The sequence below is a fragment of the Malaclemys terrapin genome, chromosome 23 (assembly GCF_027887155.1).
Source record: "Malaclemys terrapin pileata isolate rMalTer1 chromosome 23, rMalTer1.hap1, whole genome shotgun sequence".
Classification (NCBI taxonomy): Eukaryota; Metazoa; Chordata; order Testudines; family Emydidae; genus Malaclemys; species Malaclemys terrapin.
In genome coordinates this window covers 14,434,978-14,450,089 of record NC_071527.1, presented here as the reverse complement: position 1 = coordinate 14,450,089, position 15,112 = coordinate 14,434,978, and the positions used below count along the sequence as shown (strand labels likewise).

Genomic DNA, 15,112 nt, shown 5'->3' with positions numbered 1-15,112 from the left:
GGCTCAGGGCTGGGGGGTCCCATCCACGGCCCCCACCGCGCCCCTTGCGCTGTCCAGCCTCAGCCCCACCCCCCCCCCGGACACCCCCCTCGGCTCTGTCTCATCGCCCCTTCTGATTGGTCAGACTCTCTTCCCCCTCCTCCCGCCTCATTCGGCCAAGCGACCTGGCTGGTTATTGGCCATCTGGGGCCCCAAAACTGGCGCTCGCGCTGATTGGTGGGGAGGAATGTGAGGCGGACGCGGATTGGTCGCAGGCGGCTCCCGGCAGGGATGGAGTCCGGAAAGCCGATTGGCGAAGGAGGGGAAGGGCGTGGCGATTGGCAGGAAGTGAGCGGGCCGGGCGGGCATTGGTCCCGGCGCGAAGTGCGGTGATTGGTGGGCAGTGGCGGAGGCAGGCGGGTGACGCGCGCTGATTGGCCGGCGGTTGCGCGCGGCAGCGGCAAGCGCGCGCGGGCGGCGGGGCTGCTTTGTGGCGAGCGGCGGCGGCGGCGGGTTCGGGTCCCGGCGGCGGCATGTCCCGCGTGTCGGTGCTCGGGGTGTCGGTGCTGGAGAACCCGAGCCCGTTCGGCCGCCCGCTGCGCTTCCAGGTGCAGTTCGAGTGCGGGGAGGCGCTGCCGCACGGTGAGTCCGGCCCGGCCGGGACCCCCCCCCCCGGCCCCCAGTGACGGGCCAGCGACCCCCGCCCCGACAACGGGCCCCCCCCGCTGCCCCCCGCCCGGGGGAACCGGCTCCGGCCCTGGGACCTGTGAGCCCCCCCCAGCCCCTCCCCTCACTCCAGGGCCGGGGGGGGGGCCCCGCACGTGCGGGAGGCGGGGGGAGGGGTCGGGGTCTCCCCATCTGGCTGGGGGGTTTCTGGGACAGCCCCCCCCCGTGGGACGGGGTCCATGGCGGGGACCTGCCCGGCGGGGTTGGGGTGGGATCCCGGGGCGCCTGGCTGAGGAGTCGCGGCTGTTCCCCGATATGGGCCGTGCCTGCCCCCCTCTGCCCCAGCGAGTGGGGGGGGGGTAGATACACCGGGTTCAGGAGCCAGGACTCCTGGGTTCTGGTCTCTGCTGCTGACGTGCTGTGCGCTCTGGGGCGCGTCCCTTCCCCAGCTCCGGAACAGGGACGGGGCTGGGGCTGGCCCAGCTCTCCTGGGGGATTAACTCGCTCTTGTCCGCAAAGCGCAGGCAGCGTGTGAATGCCAGGAAACGCCGGGCATTATTAAAAGGCAGGAGGCTGCTGGGTTCCAGCCTGGGTCAGGCCCTCAGGGGCCTCAGAAGTGGTGTAAATGCCTAGACAGGAGCTGATGCAGGGGCTAGACGTGGCCACTGCGGGGAAGTGAGTGGGAGGGGAAAGCAGGTGCCTGTGGAGGAAACCCCTCACGTTCTGCATCTGATCCGCACTCAGCCGGCTGCAGAGAGCCCTTTGGCGTGAAAGTAACTTAGCTAAACTATCCTGTTAACCCGGGCAGCGCAGCCATGCCCCTTACCAGTGAGGATGAGACTCTTACCTGACTGCCCCAGGGAATTCTGCTTGCAAATTTCTGTTTGCTTGGTGCCAGTTTGTATAAACATCAAGGCTTCAATGGTACGTTATGCTCTGATTAGGAGAGGTGCTGCTGAGGGGTGAGAATCACATGTGCCCAGCGTTTCTGAAAAGCAGGCCACACACATGGCTTGATTTTGTGGCCAGATAAACCTTCTGGTGTAGAGACTCCTAGGGGCAGAAACATCTGCCTTTTGCAGATCGTGGTGTAGCCAGAACTAATTTGGCCCAATCTTCCTGGGTTGAATATTTGCCAGCGATAAACACGTGAATGAGACATTACTTAACACAGCGAAGCGATGGCGCTGAAAGAATATTGGCAGTGATGTTTCCAGTTCTTCATGTGCCCTCCCCCACTAAGATTTCCTATCCAAAAGACCCTAATCCCCCTCCTGTCCCTTCTTCTTAAAACAGCCCATCAAGGAAAAGGGCCCTTAGATTGCAGTTTTAGAACCATTGTATTAAGAGATCTGAGTGCTTCTGAGGCATCTCTGGAGGCCGGCTCCTCTCCCTGAAAAAAGGAGCCCAGGGGTCGAAGAGAAACTTTCCGAAGGGTGTGAGGATAATGCGAGACGTCAGACTGCAGAGCGGTATTGTCAGGAAAGCGTAGCTTGCAAAGCCCTTTATGGCCTAAGCCGTGAGCCTCTTAACTTCAGGAGGTGTCAAAGCTGTGGAGGGGCGGCAGCCAAATCTCTCTGCTGTCTTTGGGGCTGAGAAACTGGCGTGTCTCATTGGCTTGACGGTTTCAAAATAGACTGTTTGCAGAGTCTGAGCACAGCCCCGCTGAGTGGGGGCAGCGGGAGCGCCGACGAGCTGTTGGACAGCCTCAGAGAAGATGGACGATCATCCAGATACGGGCAGCACCACCCGCTGCATGGCTTGCCTTACGCTGCAGCTTGCCCTGTGGGGGGGATCTTTCTCCAAACAGGAAGGGCCATGCTGCTCTGGGTAACCTGTCTGCCAAATCAATTGGATAAGCTTTCCAGTGCACTGGGGGGAAGGGAAGGATCAGTCCTCCATCAGACTGAAATTCCTTGCTCTTAGGGGCTTGTGTGGGATCGTCCCCCACTACTCTCTATTCTGGGAAGGGGACTTGAGGTTATATGCCGCAGTTTGTTCCTCAGGGAAGGCTTCCCTGCGTTAGTGAGCTACTCTAGCCTATTATGTAATCTCTGGATAACGCATCCCCAATTACACAGCTTCTGTATGTGAAAAGCTGCTGTTTCTGATTTGTTTTGAGAAACGATGTATTCCCCTTAATCCAAACTCCCCCTGCTGTGTGGCATCACTCTGCCTGGCAAAGGCGGCCCTGATCCAGTCTCCTGGGAAGTATTTACATGTTACATGGCACGCTTCCCTCGGGTGTGGAAGTGGAAACTGCCCGCCTGCCTATACACACTTCTAGCTTGATGTCTGTGCATGGGGGCATAGGCCTGGCATTGGCTCAGGCTTAGACACGCCTGAGCGCCTCTTAGGTTTGGGTACCAGGCTTTGGCAAAAGAAGGCAGATCCTGCTCGGAGCTGAAACTCATCCCTTTGAATGGACAGCTTGGCAACCCTAGTTCCTGTGCCTGTATTAACTTGATTTAAAACCAGAGTTGAGCTTAATGTAAATGAAATTAAGAGCACACAGGAGGTAACATGACCCAGGACCCCATTGCGCCAGGCGCTGTACAAACAACAAAAAAGAAGCCCCAGCCCCAAAGAGCTTCCGATCTAAGTATCGGACAAGGAACAGCAGATGGAACTGGACAGCCAGATGGGGGCTTGTAATGAAACCATTCTGGCCATAACTGGTGCAGCCTTGAGTGCAGACAATGCTTAAGAAGATCCCTTGGCCTTGGGTCATAATCAGGAAATCTCTCATGAGCTTTAAAGAGCAAAGTCCGCTCTTCGTAACAGAGTCTGGCTCCCTTTCCACTGGGGCTGCACCTGTCGGAGACTCTGGTCGGTGCTTTGGTCTCACCTCTTGCCAAACGATCTCCCATCTCTTGTTGGCGGTCTACAGAATCTAACCTTCTGGGGTCCCCTGTGATCCCTATCCCTCGAAGAAAAGGGTTGGCAGGAGGAAGGGAAGGAGTTTGCAGCTCAGTGGATGGTTTCATGTTTGAGGTGTTTGCCGGGGACTCAGGAGATCAGAATTTGGTTCTGGGCCATGCCACAGAGACTTTGATCTTGGACAGTCCCTTAAGATTGCCGTGCCTCAGTGTCCCTGTAAAAGGGCATAATAATCCTTCCTTTGTCTTGTCTGCTTTGTGGTGGTGTCCTAGCATGTCTGGGCAGTGCCCAGCACAAAGGGGTTTGAGTTTGTAGGTGGTTGTGGGACACTGATAATTAAGTTCTGGCTGGGGAACACAAGAGTCAGGGTCAGACAGTCATGTTGGTGTAAATCTGGGTGTTGTGCTCAGTTATGCTGGCATAAATCCAGAGCAGAATTGGTTCCCCAGCATTACTCAAGGGCTGCTGCCGATTCTCACCGTGCTCCCCTTCCCTTTCAGACCTGGAGTGGAAGATCATCTATGTGGGCTCTGCGGAGAGCGAGGAGTATGACCAGGTGCTCGACTCTGTTCTGGTGGGGCCCGTCCCAGCTGGGAGACACATGTTTGTGTTTGAGGTAAGAGGCAGCTATGGGAGACGTGGGTGGGGCTAGAGGGCCTGGTCTGGGGCTAGGAAGCGACTGGATGGGTGAAATGCAACCAAAGCAGCTGGGGACCCTTAATTTGCAGCAGTATTTTTGGGTGGGGAGGCAGGGGAAATGGGCAACGCCTTGTTATGGTGGTGAAGACCCTTCCGAGTGTGATGTCTGCAGAGAGGAATGTTAACCTGTGGGAATCAGGAAGCGAATTTTTTCCCCCAGTGTGGTTCAGGGTTATTTTTTGTCCTTCGTCTTAAGCATCAGGGATTGACCACCGCTGGAGACAGACTGTGGACAGGGTGGGCTGGGACCCTGATGGAGTACGGATTTCTCAGATGCTTGGCTGGTGGGTCTTGCTCCCATGCTCAGGGTCACACTGATCTTCAGGTTTGGGGTTGGGAAGAAATCTCTCTTCCCCACCCAGCAGATTGGCAGGGACCTTGATGGTTATTCGCCTTCCTCTTCAGTGCGGCGCAGGGGTCCCTGCTCGTCTCGTCTGGTTAGATCTCACTAAATCAATTCCCAGTCATTGCAGGGGCCTTGCAATCGCCAGCACCTCAGTCCCTCCTGTTTTCTTCCATAGAATCATAGAATATCAGGGTTGGAAGAGACCTCAGGAGGTCATCTAGTCCAACCCCCTGCTCAAAGCAGGACCAATTCCCAACTAAATCCTCCCAGCCAGGGCTTTGTCAAGCCTGACCTTAAAAACCTCTAAGGAAGGAGATTCCACCACCTCCCTAGGTGTAACCCATTCCAGTGCTTCACCACCCTCCTAGTGAAAAAGTTTTTCCTAATATCCAACGTAAACCTCCCCCACTGCAATTTGAGACCATTACTCCTTGTTCTGTCATCTGGTACCACTGAGAACAGTCTAGATCCCTCCTCTTTGGAACCCCCTTTCAGGTAATTGAAAGCAGCTAACAAATCCCCCCTCATTCTTCTCTTCTGCAGACTAAACAATCCCAGTTCCCTCAGCCTCTCCTCATAAGTCATGTGCTCCAACCCCCTAATCATTTTGGTTGCCCTCCGCTGGACTCTTTCCAATTTTTCCACATCCTCCTTGTAGTGTGGGGCCCAAAACTGGACACAGTACTCCAGATGAGGCCTCACCAATGTTGAATAGAGGGGAAGGATCACGTCCCTCGATCTGCTGGCAATGCCCCTACTTATACAGCCCAAAATGCTGTTAGCCTTCTTGGCAACAAGGGCACACTGTTGACTCATATCCAGCTTCTCGTCCACTGTGACCCCTAGGTCCTTTTCTGCAGAACTGCTGCCTAGCCATTCGGTCCCTAGTCTGTAACAGTGAATGAGATTCTTCCGTCCTAAGTGCAGGACTCTGCACTTGTCCTTGTTGAACCTCATCAGGTTTCTTTTGGCCCAATCCTCTAATTTGTCTAGGTCCCTCTGTATCCTATCCCTACCCTCCAGTGTACGTACCACGCCTCCCAGTTTAGTGTCCTCTGCAAACTTGCTGAGAGTGCAGTCCACGCCATCCTCCAGATCATTAATGAAGATATTGAACAAAAACGGGCCCAGGACAGACCCCTGGGGCACTCCGCTTGAAACCGGCTGCCAACTAGACATGGAGCCATGGATCGCTACCCGTTGAGCCTGACGATCTAGGATTTAAGATCAGCAAGGATTTCACTGTTAAGCCAGGCTGGTCGCCTGCCATATTTACTATTCTTTCTACACATTGGGATGGTTTGTTCCTGCAACCTCAATAAGGATTCTTTAAAATACAGCCAGCTCTCCTGGACTCCTTTCCCTCTCATGTTGTTCTCCCAGGGGATCCTGCCCATCAGTTTCCTGAGGGAGTCAATCTGCTTTTCTCAAGTCCAGGGTCCGTATTCTGCTGCTCTCCTTTCTTCCTTGTGTCAGGATCCTGAACTTGACCATTTCATGGTCACTGCCTCCCAGGTTCCCATTCACTTTTGCTTTCCCTACTAATTCTTCCTTGTTTGTGAGCAGCAGGTCAAGAAGAGCTCTGCCCCTAGTTGGTTCCTCCAGCACTTGCACCAGGAAATTGTGCACTTTCCAAAAACTTTCCTGTGGCATTCAACCGTTGGGTCTCCCATAGTTTGGTTTGATCTGGGCAGTTGGGCTTGGTGATGGAGAGAGGGTCATACAGGGTGATCTGGTCGTCCCTTCTGGCCTTAAAAACTCACCGATGTGACTGGCTCTGGTCCCCCTCTGACATGCTCTCTGATCTCCCCCCCGGGGCGGGGATGTCGCTTCCTTTCCAGGCCGAAGCCCCCAACCCCAGCCTGATCCCTGAGAGCGACGCAGTGGGGGTGACTGTGGTGCTCATCACCTGTACCTACCTGGGCCAAGAGTTCATCCGCGTGGGCTACTACGTCAACAACGAGTACACGGACCCCGAGCTGCGGGAGAATCCACCCCTCAAGCCAGACTTCTCCCAGGTACCAGCAGCTGGCAGAGGGGGCTCTTGACTCATGCCCTGCCCTGTCCATGGGGTCTTTGTAAGGGGCCCTTCGGGCCTTCTGGACAAGGAGGCTCTTGCCACTGTAGAGTCCTGGTCCCCCCACCCCGTGAGGAGCTGGGTCGGGAACTAGGATCAGGGAGCTCTCTGACGCTCTGAGCCCTAGTGCGGCATTACAAGCTCTTGGTCCATGCCTGGCTAGGGAAAGAGTGAGGCTCGAGGTCCCTGGCTAGGGGACTGGGAGTCAGGGCACCTGGGTTCCCTTCCTGGCTCTGCCACTGATTGACTTGTATGCCCTTGCCCAAGTCACTTCCCTGCTACGCTGTGCCTCAGTTTTTCCCTCTGTACAGCAAGGCTGTTGGTACTTTAGACCAGTGGCTCTCAAACTTTGTTTACTGGTGACCCCTTTCACATAGCAAGCCTCTGAGTGTGACCCCTCTTATAAATTAAAAACACTTTTTTTATATATTTAACACCATTATAAATGCTTGAGGCAAAGCGGGGTTTGGGATGGAGGCTAACCGTTTGTGACCCCCATGTAATAACCTCGCGACCCCCTGCGGGGTCCTGACCCCCAGTTTGAGAACCCCTGCTTTAAACGTTTACTAAGCTAAGGAAGAAAAGCCTTGACTCCTGGTTATATCCCAGCGCTGTCCAACCCTCCCATCTCAACTGGCTCAGGCCAGGGTACGCTCTCTGGGGGAAGGCCCTACTTCTTATCCCTTAACATGGGGGGCTGGTAGGTGTCTCTAGGCCCCAGATGGCTGTATAACAAGCCCTGCAGCTGTCTGATTCCTCCTCCCTCTGCTTAGCTGCAGAGGAACATTCTGGCCTCCAACCCCCGTGTCACCCGCTTCCACATCAACTGGGACGGCCCCAGCGACCAGATGGAGGACATCGAGAACGTGGACCCGGAGCCTGAGGGCATGCTGTCTGCCAGCTGCACCTCCGCCAAGGGGCCGGGCACTGCCCTCGGCATCCTACCTGAGAACTCCATGGACTGCATGTGATCCGGGGCACGGCCAGACCTGGACACGGGAGCGCAAGGATACAGCCACTGCGTGGGGAAAGGGATCTGACTGGCTTCACGGGGGCTGCATCCAAGTACTACGGGGAAGTGGTATCAGCGGGGAAACCTGGACATGTTCTAGTGGGGTAGCTAAAGGGTTAATGCCTTTTCCTAACCAATTGGGTGTCTGACTGTGGCCCTTCCCCTTAGCCTGCCTGAGGAGATTGCGGGCACCTGCTTTGCAGTTGGGCTAGGGAGGAATGGGAGCTGTAGGTCTGCTGGGCTCCTCCCCCACTTTCTGTCTCTGCACCAATCACCGCTGGCTCTGTAGGAATCACTCTAGACAAGCACTTAGTGCCACTCCCCCTGCATCAGGTCCTCCGCTCAGGGAGCCCCTGGGACTTGGGTGGCTTGCCGGGAATGTGAGCCAGCTCCCTTGGGAACCATCCCCACTCCCGCGGTGACCCAGCTCTGCTCCTTCCAGCCATGACATGCACCTGCCTGGTATCCTTGGCCGCAGTTGAGGCGGGCCCCCGTCAGACCCCTCCTTCGCTGTCTCTAGCTGGGCAGGCGTATGCTCTCCCCTCCAGCCCCATGCTGCCCACTGTGGCTTTCCAGCACTGCCGCTGCTCTGTTGCCTGGGGGTTCCTCCTCCTGGGAGCGTCCCAGTAACTCTAGAGCAGCTCCCTCCAGCTGGAGGATTGAATCCTCCTCCCCCAGGGGGGCATCAGACAGCATATCATCCTAGCCATGGCACATCATGATCCTACCAGCTCCTCTGGGGCACAACTTGCTCCAGCATCTCTCTTGGCCTCTCCTGTATACAGCCCTTCCTGGGGTGAAGGGGCACCAACGTACAGAGCCCTTGATCCCATAGCTTGATCTCAGGGGTGGAGGTGTGCACCCCCGCGTGGCAAAGAGCCGTCTGATCCGCATTAGGGTGCGTTAGAATCAGAGCCTCCTGATGGATCGACTTCCTTCCTTCACCCTCAAGAAGAGTCTGCGATAACGCCGCTCTGGCCACACCTACGGCTCTGGTGTGTTGCGCTAGGAAACCCGCTTCTGTTCCGCTAGACTGATCCCTCGCTCTTAGGAAACGTCTGCAGCCGGATCCGGAATGGAGCGTGCCCCTGCCTAGCCGGCTGTGGGATGGAGATCCTAGTCGCTCTCTAGAGTAAATGGCCAGTTACAAACCCAGCTGGGATCTTGAGCCCTCCACCAGCCTCCATGGGGGAAAAGAGAGATTATTTGGGGGACTCGCTAGTTCAGTTCTGTTCCGAAGTGCCCTGTTCTGACCTTGTCTGTTTCCCTCTCTGATGTGGTAGGAGTCTTCTTTGCATACATTTTTTTTTTAATTTTTTTTTTTCATTTTAACTATTGAAAGTGTCTTAAGTCAACGTAGGAATAAAGCTCTTGGAACGATTTGCTGTCTCATGCACTGGAGCAAACGGCGTGGTGTCAGCGCGGGGCCTGGCAGCCCCGCCTCACCCGCTTCCTTCATAGTCGTGGTGCTGCTGGCTGGGGGCTATGCCAGCAGCGTTCTTCAGCAGCAGCACGGTACGGTCTGTCAACTGGTGAGTCGTGACCCTGAGTGTGGGGGGTCCTGAGACTGAAAAATCTTATTGCCATCTAAAGCAAAGAGAATCTCACCCCCTGACAACCTATGTACCAGTCCTCTTCAAGGTAAGTATCCTGCCAGCCTCTCCACGCACATGCGGGCTTAGCATTATCCTCACCAATGCTTTTTTTATTCTTTATAGTCAACATGAGAGAGGGAGGGAGTCGTAAAAATTTTTGACTTCAGGTAAGGGATTGCCAACCTGCAAAGTTTGAGAAATGGGTGTGGTGGATGGGACACGAGTCCTGGGGTCTATTCCTAGTCCTGCCACTGACTCTGTGTAAACTTCGGCAAGCCCCTTACCCCTCTGTGCCTCAGTTTCCCCTCCCACTCTTTGTCTATTTAGACTGTGAGCTGTATGAGGCAGAGACTGTCACACACTCTGTCTGTGCAGCCTCTCAGTTGAGACTTCTAGGCTCCACAATAATGCAGCCTGCAGAGGCCTGGGTATGTGCCCTCTTCTATGCTTTATCCATCAGCTGCCAAGCGTGTTCTGCCTGTGTCTCCCAGGTTACATTTCAGTTCCTGCCTAGGTGGGAGAACTGGCGAAAGGCTCATCACAAGAGGGAATGGCGAGCTGTGTCCACACTGGTGTTGCTGCCACCAGGGCAAACCTCAAGTCCAGGGGTGTAAAGCCGTTGCGCAAATCATGTCTGGGGGTTGGATTCTCCCTTAAAGCTGTGCTTTGTGCATGGGAAGTGGAAAAATGCTACTAAATTAACATGCAGTGGTGGCGTAGCCTTGGTCCCGGGATATTAGAGAGACAAGGTGGGTGTGGTAATATCTTTTATTAGATCAACTACTGTTGGTGAGAGAGGCAACCTTTGAGCCACACGGCATCTAGAGCTCTGTGGCTCGAAAGTTTGTCTCTCTAACAGAAGTTGGCCCACTACAAGATATTACTTCACCTACCTATCTTATCTCACTAAATGAAAATGGCAATGACCATCCCCAGCTCACACTGGGGTACATGACTGCCAGGTGCATGCTAGACAGGTGCACCGGCTTAACAAGATTTGAACTCTATCGTTAAACCAGGGCATACCCCTAATGGAAACACGTGGCTTAATTTGCCAACGTTCCGGTGCCGGCTAAATCTGTCTGAATGAGGCTTAAACTGGTTTAAGTGTGTCTACATTAGGGCTTTGCATCAGTTTAACTAGATCACTTTTAAATCTAGATGGTCTGTGTCCAAACATCTTAAAATCTTGTTCAGGGTTTGTACAGCACCTGGCACAATTGAGCAGTAAATAGCTGCGGCTTTCTAGTGCATGGTCAGACAACATCTTATCCTGGACATGTGATCCCAGCATAGACAGGACCTTAAACTGTGTCAGACCCTTTGGTGTTTTGTAAACACCTACTGAACATCAATGAAACCTCCAGCGAGGAAGCATTCCTCTTTAAAGTCTCCTTCTCAAGAGGCTCCGTCACAAACTTTCCTCTGATCTTCAATCAAAACCAGGGGAAGCCCCAGCTGAGTGTTTCTGATTATTTCTAAGGCTTAAAAAAAAAAACAAGCAGTAAAACTTCCAACTTTTCAAGCCTGACTTCTCCATCAAAAAAAGAAACGCGCCTGATTTTATATGGATCTTTTCAAGGTCACCTTTGTATTAAAGCTCTGGCTGAGTCCAGTAAACGTGACTAAACTCTGTGCTAGAGGATTTTTAGAACTTTCTCTGATGCTTTGCTTTAGCCCCCGAAGCTGTACAAGAAACTGTTTTTGGGTGCCCGAGGGAGGATTTAGGGACAAGCATCCATTTTTTCCCATTTTTTTTCCCTTGCACATCTTTCCAATCACACACACCCCCCCCCCCCCCCCCCCCCCCCCCCCCCCCGGGATTTCCTGTTGCAATTAACAAGCTTGTTTTCCAGCAAGGGAGAGGACTGATACCACCATCTATGCAGCAACAGCCCACTAACTGAGTGTATTAAAAAGGTTAGTCGGCTTCCTCTGAAGCATCGGATATCACAGCAGGAGCTGAGATGGGCTTAATTATCTACTCTGCTATAGGAACTAACGAATCACTCTGGCTAATGACAAACAATTGCTGTGGACCGAAAGAAGGCCTTGATCTCATGTATGCATTCTTCTGCCCCGATGGGGTCCTAGGGAAGTGTGTGCGAGGACTGAGGAAGGATAGACTAGCAGTTAAGACACTGGACTGGGCTACCCCCTTGCCTGGCTAGTTCTGAGTGTGGCACAGTGCAATTCACCTTTCACTGTAAACTACAAAGGGGAAAGCAAGTATTAACAGGCCCTCTCTGCCGGAGGCATCATATTATACCCCTACCCTCTTGTGCCCCAGGAGTGGGGCGGGGGGGAATGTGAAACAGCATATCCTCGCTTTGCCAGAGGACTCTGCCAAGGCTGGTGGAGACTTGAACACTGATGGCTAGTGAGACTGCAACTTGGGCTGTAGTTCTCCCAGCTGAGGTTGGCGGATGATTTAGGTGGGCGGGGAGCCCCTGCCTGCAAATCCTTAGCCACCAATCTCTGCTTGGTTCGCTTCACATGACTGTGAGGGATGTAGGCTGGCAGGGCACCCTGCCCTACCCACCGATCTCTGCCTGCTTCCCTCCTTGCACCAGTCGTTCACTTGAGCCAGGCCCCTGGAACGTCCACGGATGAAGAAAGGGCCTGAGTTGATGGCAGCATGGGGAACAAACTCCCTCCACTGTGCTTTGCATCAGGCCTTCAGTGAGCAGCCGCCAGGAGCTACCAAGCCCTGACAGAGGAGGAAAATTGCTGCCTTTTGTTGTGTTTGCGGTTTGTTTTGATCTTGTCTAATGGGAATCCCGCCGGTGGCGCCGAACCAACCCTCCAGCACAGGAGGAGCGGCCTGAGCCCTTAATCAAATGCTTATTTACCAATCTGAGCCTAGTCCCCAACACTGCAATTTCCTTTGTCTGTGCTTTGGCAGGCAAGGAGCAGCCAGGAACTCCCAGCAAGGCAGGGAAAGTGCATTTCCCCTTCTTGGCGAGATGTCGGCTTCCATCTCTTCCTTCCCTGACTCCATTCGTGGGATCAGACCCAGGGTCCATACAGCCCATTTTCCTGTCCGACAGGCCAGCATCAAGCAGCTTAAGAGGACGGTGGACGTACCCTGCGCTGATGGCATAACCAAAGCATCCTCTGAAGTTGCAAGACTTAGAGGCTAGCTCATGACCCTGGGAGGATTTAGATCTCTTGTTTGCAGCTTAAATCTTCTTTGTTCTCACTCTGGATGGTCTCATTAGCCACGTAAATGTCTGATCTTTAAAGTAATAATAATCCTGCTAAGCTCTTGTGTTCAGTATCCAGTGGCAGTAAGTTCCCCAGATCACGTGGGGAGGAATGGAGTATTTCCTTTGATCAGTTCTGAACTTGTCACCTTTCAGTACTACAGGACGGGGTGTTTAATCTCACCCTTTGCTGCGCGAAAGGTGAACCACACAGCAGGGGTGAATGGGTTTACTGCCTCTTCTATTTCTGCTTTGTTTTTGCTTCCTGATCATCAGGCAGCCGGAAGGATCTCTTTCTCTTTACATGAGGAATGCGGGTTTTGTCTTAACTTATTTTTCCTGAAAGGCTGTATGGGCAACTAGGGAACTGCCAAGAATGTCAGATCGCAGAAGCCATGCTAGGGCAACCAGACAGGTTAGAAGAGGAAGTGACTTTTTCCCCACTTGCTCAAAACTTTATAATGCCTCTTTGACTCTATGGCCGTATGGCCACTTGGGGGAAAAAGAAGTCTCTGTTAGAATTGGACACACAGTTCCATTGAGGGCTGTGAAATCACCATGTTCACACTGGAGGACTTATCTCAGCAGTAGCAAGCAGCCACCAGAGGGGGAGAGCTGGGGACTGTTCCCAACTCTGACACTGATCTGCTGTGTGATCTTGGTCACGTCATTTCTGCGTTCGTGGTTCCGCACCCGCCCTCTACCCTTTCTATTTAGATGGGAAGCTTTTGGGGCCAGGGATTCTCTCTCACGAGGTGCATGCATGTGCAGTACCTAGCACAATCAGGTGCTGATCTCAGTTGAGGCCTCCAGCTGTTCCTGCTGGATCACTAATGATATTCCCAAGGAGAAAATCAAGCAGGAAACCTCCTGCATTTAGTGGGGTCTGGGTACCCCAACTTTTCAGACTTCCTTCCTCCATTGTAAAGAAAGAGCACCCCACTCTTTCTGGCAGGCAACTCAGTGTTAGTGGGTCAGTCTAAAAACACTGAACCGCTCTCGCCCTACAAAAATCAGACACTGCTGTGCAGGTGCTGTGACCCTGATGCCAGATCACCTTGCAGTGTCAGGCTAGCTTATTTTGGGCATAATGGAAACTGACTTCTTCTTAGCCAGCAGTGTGGTGGTGCTCTGACCACCCAGGAGACCTGGCTACCATTCTCAGCACTGTTGCTGGCCGTCTGGGTGACCTTGGGCAAGTCACTGCTCTTCTATGTCTCAGTTTTCCCAGCTGTAAAATGGGGGAAACTTCCTTTGCAAAGTGCTTTGAGATTTATGGATGAAAGGTGCTATCTAAGTGTTAGATGGTGGTATTTTATGTAGGTGATAGATGTCTGAATCTACCTTTGGAGTTTTACACTTATGTTCCTATCTTACACACAGATTAGATAAAAACCTTAATTGTCTTGCCACCAGGTTCTAACATAATGTGACTGTTTCTTGAAATTCAGAACTCTTCAAACAGAGAGAGATAAAGCAGGCTACTCCCAAAGGCAGCAAGGCATAACTCACCGCACCTCGTTCTAGGCTGGTTCATTCTAGACTGACTGCTTGCATGCTTCCCTTGGGAGCCATAAACCCTGCAAGCAGGATCAGGAACCCCACCCTGTTAAAATGACAGCTTGTAATTCCAAAAAGTCCTCCATACACCAAGTCACAGTTTCAGGGCAACTGTGCCTGTATTCCCGCTTCATGGCCCACCAAGGGCCCCTACTTTAGGTTTTTGGCTCCCAGCTATCACTTCTCTTTGGAGGACACCCGCATCAATCTCCTTCCTGACCAGGGCCGATGCTACCATTAAGGCAAACTAGGCGGTTGCCTATGGCGCCAAGATTTGGGGGTGCCAAAAAGTGGTGCCCCCCATTTTTTTTACAGCGTGGCTGGGCTGCCGGTGATGTGCTAAAACGTGCGGTGCTCAGCAACAGACAACCCAAGAAGGCCAGTACCTGTGCTTTGCTTTCTCTCCGAGGCCCAGGGCCAGTGCAACCCATTAGGTGACCTAGACGGTCAGCTAGGGCGCTACAATTTGGGGGGCAGCGACCGCGGTGGTATTTTGGTGGCGGAACCTTCTGCCGCCTCTGTGGGGGACGGCATTTGGGGGCGGGACCTTCCGCCGCCTAGGGCGGCAGAAAAGCTGGTGGCGCTCCTGCAGAGGCCTGAGATGAGTGCCTTACCCACAGGTGCAAGTTGCCACTCACTTCCTTCTAAGCAAGCATGTTTATTCTTAAGGGAAAAGCATTCCAGAGAAAACAATCAAAGCCTCTACACCCATCCTAAAGAGCTCACCAGAGGTCTCCCCAACTCCACCATGGGGCTCTGGCAGGTTTTAGTCCTTCAAAGCCCCACAATAGCTTTTTTCCAGTGGTTACAACTTCATCCATCTTCGATCAGGAACCCAGGCTGGGCCGATCAGCTGATTCTTTACACAGCTTTGGCCTTTGCTCTTGGCCTTCTGCGGCAGGTCCTCGGCAGACGCTGCCATTTTCCACACAGCTGGGTTTTTGAATAAGGAGTTGGGGAAATTTACATTAACATTCCCTTCTAGGGATTCTCCAGGAAATCCACTTTCAGTGTATTGTTCCAATAGTCCCTAGTTGTCTGGCATATTTTTAATAGTCTTTTGAACTCCCCAGTCTCATCTGCTCCCAGAGA

At 53.3% G+C, this 15,112-nt stretch overlaps 1 protein-coding gene across 1 annotated transcript; it reads left to right on the top strand.

Annotated features, from left to right (window-relative positions):
- Positions 1-442: 442 nt before the first annotated feature.
- On the top strand, positions 443-9,039 carry ASF1B (anti-silencing function 1B histone chaperone). The gene is made up of 4 exons (XM_054012593.1): positions 443-621; positions 4,026-4,141; positions 6,412-6,588; positions 7,421-9,039. The coding sequence occupies exons 1-4, from the start codon at positions 513-515 to the stop codon at positions 7,616-7,618; spliced, it is 600 nt and encodes a 199-aa protein (XP_053868568.1). The 5' UTR covers positions 443-512; the 3' UTR covers positions 7,619-9,039.
- The last annotated feature ends 6,073 nt before the right edge of the window (positions 9,040-15,112 follow it).

Coding starts and splice junctions, on each gene's coding strand:
- ASF1B (XM_054012593.1), top strand. CDS start 513: ATGTCCCGCGTGTCGGTGCTCGGGGTGTCGGTGCTGGAGAACCCGAGC. Junction 622..4,025: donor CGGGGAGGCGCTGCCGCACG/GTGAGTCCGGCC, acceptor CTTCCCTTTCAG/ACCTGGAGTGGAAGATCATC. Junction 6,589..7,420: donor TCAAGCCAGACTTCTCCCAG/GTACCAGCAGCT, acceptor CCCTCTGCTTAG/CTGCAGAGGAACATTCTGGC.